The 15618-nt window shown below is 44.9% G+C and overlaps 1 protein-coding gene across 1 annotated transcript; it reads right to left on the minus strand.

Moving 5' to 3' along the window:
• Positions 1-219: 219 nt before the first annotated feature.
• LOC103812828 (serum paraoxonase/arylesterase 2) lies at positions 220-14880 on the minus strand. Its single transcript, XM_030232236.2, has 9 exons — positions 14753-14880; positions 11244-11314; positions 5933-5988; positions 5224-5389; positions 4017-4143; positions 3006-3206; positions 2322-2403; positions 1683-1811; positions 220-757 (listed from the first exon to the last, which is right to left on the minus strand). The coding sequence occupies exons 1-9, from the start codon at positions 14824-14826 to the stop codon at positions 599-601; spliced, it is 1065 nt and encodes a 354-aa protein (XP_030088096.1). The 5' UTR covers positions 14827-14880; the 3' UTR covers positions 220-598.
• Positions 14881-15618: the final 738 nt, after the last annotated feature.

The following is a 15618-nucleotide window of genomic DNA, read 5'->3' on the forward strand; positions in this document are numbered from 1 at the left end:
CTCATTGGATTAAAACAAATTTATGAAACTGAAGTAACACTGGGACATAGCTTTAAGGGGATGAAGGGGAAATGAATGAGACTGAAATGGCATTTATTCTCCTTCCAGTTTTTTTGGAAGCATTAAGGAAAGCCAACAGGAAGGTTTGGAAGAAAACCCCCTAGCACAGTCTCTGGGAAGGGCCAGGGGTCAGTGACAAGAATGCACACCACACTGGTAGTCAGCAATTCTCATTTACAAAATCAGTTTTCTCATGGGGGAAAAAAGCAACCAAACAACAAACCAGGAATCCAGCCAGCACATAGTTCTGTGTCTGACAGTTTAGTCATTTACAATCTGAAACTGAACTTCAAGGTTACCCTGTGTTAACAACATGGGGTCCTCCCCATTACAGAGGTAAACTAATTTCTCACCTTGAATTCCATGTCCTTTACTATTGTGTAGAAGTCTCACTTTGGAGAGGAAGGCTAAAATACATTTCCATTACTGTAGTTAACCTTTATTGGAACAGTTTTGTTGTTAGCAGATCTAGCAGAGACTAAGTGAGTTCCCAAGGAATTAAATCCTTTCCACGGCAGCAGGTCTTGCCTGTGACGAGCTATAGATCACAGTAGAGAGCTCTGTGGAAGACTGTGCCAATGAGCAGCTTTCCCTCGTAGATGGATGCCACTGAGCTCCCCTGCAGCACAGAGCCATTGTCAGAGTAGACACGAGTCACCACGGGCTCCTCCGAGAGGATGTTCTGGATGCGCAGGACCTGCCAGAGCGGGGGGAGGAGACAGCTGTTGGAATGGGCACAGGTGAAAATGCTCCAGGGAGAGGGGGAACATCAGCATGTTAACTTAAACAAATTAGTTGGGATGACCAGCTGCTGAAAATTGCAACCATGGGATTCCTCTGAGAGGGCCTTTAGTGAAGCACCATTCATGAACACTGATTTTTTTTTTTTTTTTAAGTTGTTGTGCAACATCTGTAAGTCAGGCAGTCATCCCCACAACTAGCAATGTGCACTTTTTTTTCCAGACTAAGAGTTAGTTAATATCTTCTTATTTTCACGTTTTTCCCAGACAGAGTAAACAACTGCCTAGTATCAGAAATCTGTTGCTATTGAACATGGTAATTTTGATAAGTGTCTTACAGGGAGCTTCAGACAAGGCTGAAATCCAACAGACAGCAGCCAGCTGCACTCCTAGCCACCATCACCCCACTGCCAGTACCTCAATGATTTCATAGAAAGAGGAATTACAGTGTTACCTACAGATGAACCACACTTGCACACATTAGTCATTCCTGTGGAAACGTTTCTGGTCACACTTTGCACTCAGTCAATTATGTTCAGTTTGGCAAAGAGGTGCTGGCTCAGTAAATAATGCAGCTCATCAGAATCTGTGTGCATGTCCACAGCTGCACAGAAAGCAGCCTGAGGAGTCCAGAGTGACTGAGCTACTGGTTGGAAATAATTTAGTCATTGCCCGAGGATCTGAATAGGTGTTTGTTAATGAGTATATGCTGCTCAGGCTCTCACTTGAGAGCAGAAGCCAGCTTGGTCTTTGCCTTAACAAAGGCACTTTGTGCCAGGCACTTTCTATGAAATGCAGTCAAGTTATACCAGCATAATTTGAACAAAACAACTTTCTGGCACAGACATAGCCAAGAGACCAGTGATGTCTCCCAAAAGGCACCTCAGATGCAGGAAGATTTTCAGGATCATAGTAGAACATCTTCATCCCATTGGGATGACATCCTGTCCAGATGTCTCCAGTGTGAGGGTCAATAGACAAGTTATCAACCAGCGTGTCCAGCTGCAGCGTCTAGCCAACACAGAAAAAAACAAAAAATTAAATATATCAGAGATCCTTGAAGTAAACTACAACATAACCAACAGACTTCTAATTTGACATAACTTAGACTGCTTTTTCTTAAGAAATACTTTCTCCCCCTACTTCTGTTTGTCTTTTCCCATGGTATGCATCATCCCCAGCCCTGTGCTATGAGGAACCTGCTTGCTGCTCTGAGCTTCCCCCAACAGCTTATTCACACCTACACCTCTGTGGATGCTTTCAGTGCTCTGACCCACACTGCCTGAGGCAGACTTCCACTACAGCTCCACAGCATGCCCAAGGATTCCTCCCTGTTGTTGGTGGGAGGGTGGAAGGTCTGAAGCTCTGTAACAGGGTGTGCAGACGCCTCTGCAAACCCACAGTAGGAGCCACCCAGATCAGAACTTTACAGATGATGATGCTGAAATCTCAAGCATTCATCAAAACTATTCTGTCCAAAATCCACATCTGCCTCTTTTTTACAGAACAGCAGCACTTTACCTTCACATGGGTTAAACTCCAGTTAGCATGTTTTTCCATGACATAGACACTGTGATCCAATGCATCTGCAATATAGATGTACCTTCAAAAGAAAGAAAAGCACCTCTGAATATATATCAGTAAGCAGACACCAAAACTAGACAGTTCCTCCTGTGCAAGCCCACACAAAAACAGACATTGCAAGCCAACCACAGGGCAGTGAAGCCAATCTGCTGAGGTGCCAGTGTAGCTTCACACTGTGCCAGTTTTTCCATTATGACACTGAAATAAGCCTTGGAGCCAGAAAATCACAATTACAATTTATTTTTTTCTAAATCACCTGTCCACACCACAGGACTGTTTGATTCAGCCATACAGGTGTAGGACTGTAGAGCACTCCCTGCTTGCAGAAACCCTGCCCCATTAATCCTTGCAAGCAAGACACACAAACTCCTGTACCAGCTGGTTAAAATACAGCAACTGTTGGACCTTTTTGCCTTTAAAGTACCACACAATGCAGCAAACACTGCTGCTAAAGACTGAGGCACAAACTTCTGTGCTGCCAACACTCTGTGCTGCACAGGCAGCACCTTGCCTCACATGAACCAGGTCAGACACCTGACCACAGAGGTACCAGGTGTACAAATTGAGACCTCCAGATACTTCTGCATGATCAAACAAAATCTAATGTAAGGAAAAACTTACTTTCTATCAGGTGAAATGTTAATTCCATTGGCTGAATAAAACCCAGATGCTACTTCTTTAACTTCTTTTGGACTGTAGTAAACAACATTTGACCAGGTTAAACCCAAGAACATTTCTAAGAACACCAAGAGGAAGTCAGAGAAGTAGTGGTCATTGGTGGCATAGAAGCTGTCTGGTCCCATGGCTACTATATCATTCACACTAAAAAACAAATAAAGAGAATAAAGAAATGTAAAAAAAAAAATTAAATGAGAAGTATGAAGTAGCATTTTAGGACTGCCCAGAATACAGTCAGGACATGGTCATCAATACCCATAGAAACTGCATTTATAGATGTACTTCAAGTAGTCACCAAATTATTTAGATCCTTTTTACTTCTATTTTCTATGATGCAGGACAGTGCAGTGCTGAGACCTGAATAGAGCCATAGGGCATCAGCTAGAGATCTGGCTACCTCTCTATAAGTACATGGAAATATTTTTTTTATTAGTAGTAGTATTTTTAGTACTATTTTTCATTACATTCAAGTAGAAATCACAGAGCAGGTAGGTGTTGTGACAACTTTATCAATCTGGCTGTTTATTTTACAACCATATTGCAGTAGGACAGACCAAAAAAAATTTGTATTAAAAATAAGGAAAACAGAAAAAGCTGAATGTATGTTCCTTTTTACAGTGGAGGAAATCCAGACAATAAAATATTTGGAGACTCATATCTGCAATGACCTGAGTGTGGGTCACATGAACAAAGGAGAAATGAATGCCAAGCTAATTCACTGGCAGCAATCACGACAGCACTTAGACTAATTTAGTGATATAACTATTAAAAATCTAATTTAGAGAAGAAATTGAAGAAACACTGCTTTTGACTACACAGATAAGAAGTAATCAGTAAGAGAAACAGGCATGCTGGTTAAAGAGGAAATATATTACCAATAGCCTGAACCCAAAAGTCATCCTACATTGGATTTCACCTCCTGATCTGGAGGAAGAGTGTATTTGAGTCCAGTACCTTGTCAGAAGGTCATGTCGAATGGTTTTCAGGTGTACAAGAGAATTGTCATCTTCTACAAATTTAAACAATTCTACTGTGCTCTTCTGGTGGGGATGGTTCACAACAAAGAGGTACACGGTGTCATCTTGGAAAAGAAATGGAAACAGCTGAATTCTGTGCAGCAGCCTGTGTGACTGAGCACCCAGCCCTGGGGCAGCTGAGTTTGGTGCATTTGTGCCATGGCTCTGCAGAGGGACGAGTACCCACATTCTGCAAGATGCCTCTGCAACTGGATCCAGATCTCCAGCTGCTTTTCTCCAAGGCTGGCTCTACAGGGAACTGCTTTGTTAATGATAACAAAGGAAAAAAGAAACGACCACCTCATCCTTACACCCAAGCCACTGGGTTTTGCAATCTGTAAAACAGCCCCAGTCAGCTGGAAGAAGGGTTTGTGGCCTGGAAGAAGGCAGTTTGGGCTCTTGGGTTTGTCTACCAAATGCCCTGGAAGAGTGGAAGGATCATCCTTCCCCTGCATTCCATGCAAAGCTGCAGCCCATCTACCCAGCCCTACTGGTAGGAACCCACATTAGCCACCACTGATTTTTCCAACACCTTCCCTTAATGGGTGACTGCATGGGCATGCAGGTCAAGCTGCAGCAACTGTTTTCTTTATATTTGCAGAATTCTACTTGCCCTGCTAAAAAAAAAGTATCTTTTCCCCTGCCCAATGAAAGGACAGGGGAAAAGATACTTTATTGGTAGTCAGAGTCTGACGTAGGAGAACATATCTTGGAGAAGAGAACCTGGCTTGGCCAAAGAGTAACAGAGGTTTTGGTAATTTACAGGGAGATGATAATTTACTGTTTTGCCACAAAAGTTTCCATTCTGGGCACTACTAGTCAGTGAAGGATGTATCACCTCAAAACATTTGAGACAGAGGTAAATGTAAAATCAATTTTCTGTGGTTTTTGACCCTAACTTTTACTGTGTTTTTTTTTTCCTTTAATTATCCAGGGCATCCTTCTCTTTCAGACAGACTGAAATTATGTGCAAGTGTGTTTCCTTTAGCAACTGACATTTAGAAAAGAGCAAAAAAAAAAGGTAAAAAACCCCAAACCTTTTTGTCTCCCAGCAAGAACCACCATTGGGGGGCAGGGCAAGGCTGCAAAGGGATTTCTGATTGTGCTCTCTAGGCTGATATTTGCCACCATCTCGAGCTGTTTACCTCTGTCTATGTAGGTGCTGATTCCATGAGGGTTAAAGGATGCCAGATCAAACCCTCGGCTGATTCTCAGTTCCACTGCTCTGGGATTGTCTTCATTCAAATCCATCAAAAATATTTCACCTGGCTTATCCGGAGCAAAGCTCTTTATTCCTGGATATTTCAAGCCCTGTAGAATCCAAACATAAGAAAATAATTCCCAGATGAAAGGTAAACAAGAGCATCACAGGACTGAAAAAGCCAGGGCCTTGATCAGACTTGCAAGCACACCTGAGGATGTCCCATGGCCAGCCATAATATTTGCAAAGAAAAGGTTGAAAACTTATCTCTTGAAGGCAAAAACACAATCAGAAACAGCAAAATCAATACATAATATTTGGGGGTTTTTTTAAAGTTAGGGAATTAATACATCTTCTTAACATGGCAGATGATTTGACACCTCAACATTTCAGTGAAGTAGCACGACAGAAAGCCAAGGTTACGTGGCCAGGTGAGTCAGTGTGATAGGACACCTGTGTCAGAGCCACCAACACCACTTCTGTGGCAAGAAGCACACTGAGGGGAATGACAGCTAAGCCAGCACAAGACTGGGCTGTCCTTTGGGAGCCAGTCAGACTTGTAGGAAAGAGCCCCTCCTGCTCTTTTCACCTCTGGCTTCTGCAGATAAGGAAGCAGGCAAGGCCCAGCATGGGGAGGTGGCATGGGAACTTACAGAGCTGATGAAAGCCAGTCCATTGGGAAGTATATCGATGTCTTCTGAACCAGTTTCTGCCAAACAGAGATAAACAGGGGTTTTCAGGTGACATTAAGTGTTTCCCACTGGAAAAAATCTCCTTTTAAGTGCAATTCCAGCTCTCATGAATGACCCTTTCTGGTATGACCACACACACGATGGTGTTTGGTGGGAAAGTTTGGCTGCTGCATTAAAAGAGGTAGCAGAAGACAGCACATGGGGTTAGGAAATAGTACTGGGGTTCACCTTTTTTGGGGGCCCAGGGGTGCCACTGCCCAGCTCCAGGTGCCCCCAGATGTTGTGGGATGAATCACCAGGTGTGGGATGAATCACCAGCCCCTGAGGATGAATTCTGCAGCAAGCAATTAGTGTGGGCATGGAGGTTTCCAGGGCAGGACCATACCCGTGACTCAGGTCTCAGGCTTGCATAAAGCAGCTGTGGGAATTGTGCACACTAATTCTCCTGATTGAGCTCAGACACTTCACAAAAATGGATTGCCAAATATTTACTTAAAGCTCTCAAGTGACAGAGAACCTACTATATCTGCAATAGCTAAGGGTTTTCATAGTTAGACCTCACTTTCAACTCCAGGACCTCAACTCAAGTTAGACCTCAACTTTCCACTTCCAATACTGCCAGTTCCTGAAGCTCCTGTAATATTTTTCCTTTTTAAGAAAGGAAGATAAAATAAAAACTCCTTAGTAAGAACATTTGAACAATTTTAGGCTTTCATAAAGCACTCTCCAAAGAGCTTTTAGTCCAATGCTGAAGGCCTTTTGCCATCCCACATTTCACCAGTCCCCTGAGAAGCCTCCCCTCTCTTCCCCAAATCACCAGCAAAACCAGCATTCCTCACACGTCCCTTTCCAGATGATGAGGGAAACCCCTCAGGAGCACTTGCTTAAGGAAAATTCTCCGGTGGGTTTTCTTTATCAGAGCCATCAACACAAGTTTTCTCCACCCAGCCTGTCCCATGTCTCCACACCCCCCCTGCTTTGCCATAACCACGTCTGAGCCTGCATGGGTCACACAGTCCCTTGCACCTCAACACCTCTTCCCAAGGAAGCACCTGCACATTTGAGCTGGGTTTGCTGTTTGCTTTTAAGCAACTCCTGTTTATCCAAGCACTGGTTTGCCTGGGCTGTAATTGATCCTGGGATCACTGACAGCCTCTGTGGAGAGGAACCAGAATCCAGATTGACCCGTCCAGGAGAGTTCCTCCCCAGCTCAGCCCTGGGAAGATGCACTGGCACAACTTCTCACTTCTGGCCGAGGCCAGCTCCTCCTCAGCCTCAGCAAGTTCCTGCTTCATCCCCTGATGGCAATGAGCAGAGTATCCCTGCCTCCTGAGGAGCAAAATGTCTGAAGACGCATTTTGGGAGGAGTCAGCTGTTATCCCACCCTGGGTTTGGTTCTGAAATTTGACTAACTCAAGCAGGAGACAACATCTGCACTGATGTGTCCAGAAACATTTGAGCCTGCATTTACCAATTAAAGTTTTGAATTTGGGCTTTTTTTTGTTTGTTTGTTTGTTTTTCTCAGCTGAGCTTAGACTCTGGTTTGAGCCACAAACTCCTTTCCCTTGCCCCAGTATCTCCAAGCCTGGGTTAATTTATAAAATGGGGTTAGTGGTAATTCTCCACTTCCCAGGATTGCTGCAAAGCTAATAGCATAAATAAATGCTGAGAGGCTCAATTGCCATGGTGACATGAGCTGGACAGACAGCTTTTACTGGCAGCACACACTGGTGAGTGAATAAACAGAGATATAATCATTTATCGCTCCTGAGTCAGCGAGGCTGCCAAGCAGAAAGATGAGCAGGCTAATGGGGAGCAGACCATTAAAAACTACAAGTTTCCGGTGGAAGAAGCACACTGAGAGCCCTGCACCCAGCTGCTCCAAGAGAAACTGCCCAGCAAAGCACATTTTGGGGGCTCCATGGCCAGGTCCTGGAATGTGTGGAAGCCGGAGGCTCAGGATTGCGGTGGAATGCTGACTCAGCACAGCGCTGCTGACCCAGCGCTGCCGAGGAGGGGCTGCAGGCACAGCCGGGAAGCTCAGGGACTCTGCCCGCCCTTTTGGGAGGGCTCTGTGCTGCTGCTGCTGCTGCTGCTGCTGCTGCTGCTGCTGCTGCTGCAGGAGCCCTGTGGGCCAGGAGAGTTAGGAGCTGACTCCTTAGGTATCACTTGTATGCACTATGTTTCTAAATGGTATCACTGAGCCCAGCTTGTCCATGGCATTATCTGAAGAGTGGTGGCATTTAAAAGAAATTAAAAGATAGTGTGAAAAACTGCTGCCTACTCCAGAAATGTTGGCTTTTTTGTTGTTCTTTATTTTATCTTAGTATGATGCATTCTGCAGGTGCATCTAACAAAAAACCCATCTGGATTTCATGTCCAAAAATGTGACACTGTTTTGCCCATATCTCACAAATTGTTCCAAGATGCAAGTATTTCTAGCAACTTCTGTCGAAGCTTCTTGAACTTTAGGAATTAGTACAGGAGATATAGTTAGTTTATTATAAACCAGTAACACGATAAGGCATCAATAAAACTCAGAAGCTAGTGTTTATTCTTACAAATACAGCCTTTCCTACATATTTGAGAATGAGGCTTAGGACAAGCTGCAATTTTTGTTTGTTCAATGTTTGCATCTGTGCTTATATTGCACAATACTTAAAAGCAGAATAGACTAAAGTCTTTAGGAAGATAAAGAAAAGATGCAACTGTGCAGAAAGAAAAAAGTCTACTAGAGAAGTCTCCCATTTACTCTGTTTGCTTCACTTACTATAGATGCATCACTAATATTTCATTGACTGCACCAGAGGTCTGCTCCTCCATGTACAGAACAGATAGATTAAGATTATTTTGCTCAGATCCAGATGATTCAGCTCTGGGACCTATGTTGCATTCAAGAGTTCAGAAAGACTGATTTAAACATTAAAATAAAGACAGAATGTTTATTCAGCTTTATCCTGGCATCTGAAAGGAAAAAGGCTCAGGAGGCCAAGACATCCATGTACCCTTAGACAAAGTCACCCATGCAAGTACAGCAGAACCCCATGTCTGAACAATACTACCTAGGCAGCATTTAAGCTTTAGGGATCCTTGGTCACCCTGAGTGATAAAAGCCCCCTGGTCACAGCAAATGAGTTTTAGAAGATGTTTGAGTGAACGTGCCAACTTTTCAGTTTGCACAATCCTTTGTTACTTCTCTTTCTGCCACACTGGGCCTGCTGAACTAATTTTTGGCATTTTTATTTTTCTAATGAGCAGCAAACTGCAGAGCAAAGGCAAGGCAAGGTGCAGTTCTCTGTGTGAAGGGGCAGCGTGAGAGGAGCCAGCAAGAAGCAGAAACAAAGCTCTGTAAATTGATCCACTGCCTCAAAGCAGAGACAGGTTGTCAGAAACAACCTAATCTGCATGTAAATGTCAGGCACAAAAACCAAGATACTGTTCAGAAATGAAACAAACTCTATTTGTCTTTTCCAGGTTTCCTGAACAGAAACAATCATGTTTCAAAAAAGTCTTATAAAGATTGCAATAGTGATGTGCCTAAAAAAATTACTCAGAAATTATTTTACGTCAATCACCACCATCATTCATAGTCTTGTATGAGTAAATTACAGCTTAATCTAGAAGACCTGGAAAATTTTTTTAAAACAATTTTTTTCTGTACGTATTTTCAAGCACAGGACTCTGCATATACACATTCATAGCAGCAATTTGACTTTATAAAGATGTTTGAATCCTGACACGAGGAAGAAACAAGATTTATGAAATCAACTCACTGACTCAGCAAACTCAAAGGCAAGGCTGTAAAAGATCATCTAACAACTTTTTACACATGAAAAATCCGGACAGTATTCAACATAATTTAAGCCATTTCCAAAAATAATAAGGAGGGGGAAATCCTTAGCCATCAAGCCTGCATTGAGGTGTTTTGGGAGAAAGGGAGACAGAAAAAAGCAATCCACTTCAAAGCTATAAATTGTATAAACTGGTATCCTAAGTGGAGAGAAAAAAAACAATAAATATTGCTATGTGCTAAACACATGGACCAAAGTACAAAGTCAACATTTCAGCCACTCTGTAAAACCTCTCTGCAAACCAGACTAGGATGACAAACATGACCCCTCGCTCTTTGGAACCGCAGAGCTGCGTTGCACAACCGCGCCGAGCTCCCGCCCGCCCCCGGCACCGCGGCACCAGCGGCTCCCGAACATCCCAAAATGCGGCGCTAAGGAGGGGCAGCCTGGCTGGCACTTAGCAGCCGCTCCTTCAGCATGCGCCTAGGGCCTTCTCCTAAGGCTTCCACCCGTGAAAAATGCGCATTTTATAATTGGCTTTTGGCAAATATTAAAATTAATATTATATGTGTTGTGTTAGAAAGTATTAATTCTCTTAAGTAATGTGTTAAATATAGTTCTAGGTTATAACAAGATGTTAAAATAGAAGCTATGCTATGTAGGATACTGTTTTCCTAAAGAAAGGACTTGCACTGAGATAGCAGTCACAGGACACCTAAATCTTGCAGAGAATGAGAATTTATTGCTCCATTATCAGGAGAAATGAACTTCTTCCTGCCTCGCTCGGACAGGATGACATCTTTAGGATTAGAAGGAAGAAGTCAACGATGACCAGACAGAATCCTGTGTTTGAGTGGAATTTATGCATCATGTATGAAGTGTATGAATATGCAACAGGCTATTGTTTTTAGGGGTTAATCCTTTGTTAACAGGGGTCCTTTTTCGGGCTTGTGCTGCCCAGAAAAAGGTACCTGGACATCCGTAACTCTTTGTTTCTATTGTCTCATGTTGTCCTAATTAAAATAGTCCAAATTATTATTACTCTAATTGTATTACTGTTTTTATGGCGATTTTATTACTATTAAAATTTTAAAAACAAGTGATTGGCATTTTTCACACACCCTTGCAGCATTTCTCATCTCCAAGGCATAACCAGCTGACAGCTTCCTGTAGGTACCTGCCTGAAGAGCCAGCACACCCTCATTTAAAAGCCAAATCATTTTCTAAGTGACTTAGCAAAGGAGAAGTGTTTGCAAGATACTCAATTTTAAGAAAAGGAAAAGAAACTTAATACCGACTTATACCCAGCTAGCTTTTCAGTACTATTTTTCCTGCAGTTTCTACCTATCTCCAAGTCCAAGTAGCAAATCAAAGTCAAATTAGCAGTTTGCTTTTGGGATCAGGCTTGGAAGCTGGCTTTAAGAAGCCATTACACAAGAGGCTGGACAAAAGCAATGCACTCAGTTATTTTGAGCACGTACCGATGCCTTTAATGAGCCGGCAGTTCGGGAGGCTCACCGGGGCTACTTCCCGTGAAGCATTGAGTCTGTTCCTGCAAGAGGAAAGAGCAGGGTTAAACAGCACACAGCCAGTTTGAAAACAGGTAGCTTTCCCAGTTTTCAGTTTTATTGTCTGCCACATTTCAGCAACAAATCAGCCGTAAAATACTGAATAAGCAAGCTCCAAAACCAACAACAGCAACTGCTCCAAATCACTGCAATGGTTACACATGAGCAAGGATTAAGTGATTCTTCTACTCTGAGTAACTTCAGAAACTTCATTTTGTTCATGAGCTTCAACAACAAGCTTTCATGATCCACTTCAGCTCAGATGAGAACATAACCACACTTTCTTCAGGTTTCAGACACCTAAATATAGAAGCACCCTGCAATTAGAACCAAAGTTTCACATGGAGAGAGGGCAATCTTCTACTGCAGCCCACTGCCTATTTTTGGTGACTACCAGCAGTTGCACTTTCTTCATTTTTTGTCTACATTCAAAGGTAGCAATAGCACTGTTGCAAGGCAGGAGCACCCTTTCCCTTATAACAAGCAGGAGTTGGTAGTATGGTTTTCAGCAATTACCATCCTCTCCTCTTCCCTCCTGGTAACCACCCCAAACATTACCCTTAATCAATGCTTATTTCATTCATGAATGTGAATGAAATTCCACCTCTGGCTCATACTTCACTGGACAAACAGACACAGACAGGCAGACACAAGTTTGTATTTCTCAGTTTCCTCTGTTCCAAGTTGTTTGCAAATCTGCATGAACACCACCTCACAACAACCAGGAGGTCTGACCATGCTGGTCTGCAGTGACACAAGAAAATATGTTGCATTTCTATGTATTCTAGAGTGCTGGAATATTTCTTTCTTTTTCTTTTTTTTTCCTGAAGGAAGCATTTAACCTAACACAGGAACTCTTTTGCATGACTATCACAGGCATATGTGGAGGCTATTGCTGCAATCACAGGAAATTCTTAACACAAAGATCCCATAGCAAAACCTTGCCATGTTTATGTTATGGTTTTAGGCATAAACATAAAGTAAACAGCAGTATCAGTCAGTGATATGAAAAATATGTGATACAGTTGAGCACTACAGGGTATGTCAGTCCAGCATTTTTTTAATCACTTAAATATGAAATGTAAATTGCTTCAATGCTGTATCACTGACACAGGTTGTTAATATAAGGCCAAAAGAAAATAAGAAAAACAGTAAAAAGTGCAGACAACTGCAAAGGAAAGGAGCCAAGTTAAACCCTCCCAAGCCCTCTCTCCCAGCACAGGAGAACTGACAGAGATCACAGTGCTGGCTCCCAGCCCACAAACAGCACAGGAGGGATGTCTCCCTGCTGCCCCCTTCCCCACCGGCATCCTGGCACAGCCAAACCCACCAAGCCCTCGAGGGTGGCTCAGGGGGATCCTGCCTGAAGTTGCCTTGCTGCCTGCTTAGGGTTTTTCCCTTCCCTATTTTCACCAGCTTTTCCTAGGCAGGCTGCAAGCCACCCCGAGCCAAAAGCACAGCAGGAACTCAGCCAGCAGCCAGCAAGGGATGATGATATCCCGACAGCATTCCCAGGGAAACACTTCATGGGCTGGAATGAGAGTAATTCAAAAGGACACCAGTCACAAGCCTGCAGCATATATAGAGGCTTTTCCAAAATGTGTCAGTTTATCTAGCTCAGACAGCCTCAGCCACACAGCCAGATGGCCAAGATTACTAACTGGCCATACTAGGAACGGCCTGGAATATGGAAGACCTGCAATATGTGCTGGGTGCAACTTCACAGAAAGCAAGAGTTTTTGCCACTTGGTGCAAGTCCAGTGCATGGCACCTTTTCCCTCACAGTTTCTCTTTCCAGGTTTGAGTCCTCCAGCTGCTGCCCTACTTCATGGGACACAGACCACAGGCCTTCCCTTTCCCTCAGAAGGAAACCATTCCATATTCAAAGACCTCTCTCTTTTAGTTTTCTTCAGCTCTAGACTAACCAATCATGAATCACTTGGGATTTGATTCTGGGATCTTTTAACAAATTCAAAAGGAACTACAGAAAGTCTTTGCTGGATTCTTGCCCTCTGGGTAGGGGATGAATAAAAAAGACCCTTGGCAAGAGCTAACACCACCCACAGTTTCTCCTCTCAAGACTGTGTTAAATTACTTTTAGAGTACTTTGTGATCTGAAGTTGTGTGTTTCCAAACTTGGCAAGTGTCTTAAGACTGCTGGTACATTGCAGATTGCAGAAAACACAGCACACAAAAAAAACCCACAGGGAGCTACAGAGACAGGGGGATCCTGCTTCTTCACAGAGATCCTCCTTTACCAGGTTCCTAATGTTTCACTTGTTCATTCAGTTTGGAGGAGAGGTGGAGTCCTCTGCTCTTCACAGCCCTTTGAAATGGCTCACCCCACTAAAGCCTGGGAGTATGTTCCAGTTCTGCTGTCCCAGTTTGTGCAACTCCAGGACAGGAGGGCCCTGTTACCACCATGGCTACCACCAATAACACTTGTGGTGGATGTGGGCAGCCATCATCCATGCCAGACACCAGGGTTCAAGCAGTAGAGGTCTCCTTCTATAATTAGATACAATTATTATCTACCTAAAGTTCAATTAGCTGGGTGCCATTGCTTTGAAATCAGGCATTAGGAGTCCTTGTGAATGTAAGCAAATTTGTCACCTTCCAATACAGTAATTCAGCATCACTTCTGACCTGAAAGGACCAGTGACGCATTTGGGAGCTTTCAGGACAGAAGCTGCTGTAACACCAGTGTTCACATTCATACCTCATGGCATGAGGTGTGTGACATGGAGCATGACATGGCTGGGTATTTCAGCTCACAGCTTAGGATCCCCAAAGTCTAAGCTCCATCACAGGAATCCTCATGTTCATAGGGGCTACTGTTATCCAGAGGCCAGCTTTGGTAGAGCATAACCCAAGTTTCTGGCAAACTATTTGGAGTGACTCTTTGGCCAGTCGGCAGGAGAAGAGGTAAATTTACAGACAGCATTTTGGCACATCCCTGTTAACTGCAGGCTCTATAAAAACAGAGGTACTACCCCCTGCCCCGGGCACCTTCTTCGCTTGTCCCTCTTGCTCCCATCATCCTGGAGAGAATTTCACGTCCACTCAGTGCAAAGGGCATTTCCGCTGCATAAATGGTCCCGAAGTTAGTTAATGCCGGAATCGGATGAAAAGGGCATCACAAGTGCCTATATCTTCTCTGGGAAAAGCGGCTCCCTTGATAATACTGACGGCAATGATGGAGATGATGATGAAGAACCCTTCCCCTCTGGCTGACACGGCGCCGGTGCAAGGGCAGGTGTTCGCCACGCCGTACCCGAGTCCGGGAGCTGCGAGTCCTCCCGCTCGGAGGGGGGAGGGAAGCGCCCGCCGCCCCCGCCCGGCTCAGCCCCGCACCGGGGGGGCTCAACCCCGTCCCGCCCCGCCGGCACCGGGACCCGCGGCTCCGGAACCCGCTCACCCACCGGAAGGCCAGCAGCCGCTCCGCCGCCAAGGCTGCAGCTATCCCGACGAGAGCCACCGCCAGCAGCTTCCCCATGGCCGCTCCGGCTCCGCCGCGTCCCGTCCCGTCCCGTCCCGTCCCGCCCCCGGGGCCCGGCGCTGCCTCCTCGCCCCAGCCCCGCCCGGCCGTGCCCGCTCCCGCTCCCGCTCCCGCTGCCGCTCCCGCTCCCGCTGCCGCGGCGCTGCCCGCCCGCCAGACCCGGCACCGGGCCGGGCAGGGGATCTCGCAGGCTCCGTTCTACGGCTCCCCTGGGAAAGGCAGGTGGACCAGCTTCCAGCTCCGTTATAAAAAATGTGTGCGTTGTGCAAACCTAAGTGTGTCAGACTAAGACTGCGTGGTGTGGAATGCTCGATTCTCCGTGTACACCTCTGCTGGGATGTACGCGCTAATAAGTGTACACTCATACCAGAGTTTCCCCACAAATTATGTTTCTTCCACCGCCACCCTCCCACCAGTATCTTTCTCCTCTGTGCAGGAGAAGGGCTGCAGAACCCACCTCAGGGCTCCAGGGTTCCTCCATTCAGCAATCTGCTTTTGCATCATCTTCAGTGTTGGCCTCCCTGTGCTTTCTGCTTTTGGAGGAACACACTTGGCAGGCTAATGACCTCCCTCAGCAGCTACCTTTCCCTTCCTTGCACAGTGAATGTCCTCACCTGCACACATTCCTTTGCACTTTTCTGAACATCTGAGCAATCACTTAAAAGGGCTTTTCTGCTCTTCTTGCCCTCGAGGCCAAGTAGATGCTCCAGACATAGCAGTGCTTCAGGTAAAGTGTGTCAGGGAAGAGAAGGAATTCTAAAATACCTTTTCCCCTCAGTTATGGAATAC

This window comes from Serinus canaria, chromosome 2 (genome assembly GCF_022539315.1).
Source record: "Serinus canaria isolate serCan28SL12 chromosome 2, serCan2020, whole genome shotgun sequence".
Lineage (NCBI taxonomy): Eukaryota > Metazoa > Chordata > Aves > Passeriformes > Fringillidae > Serinus > Serinus canaria.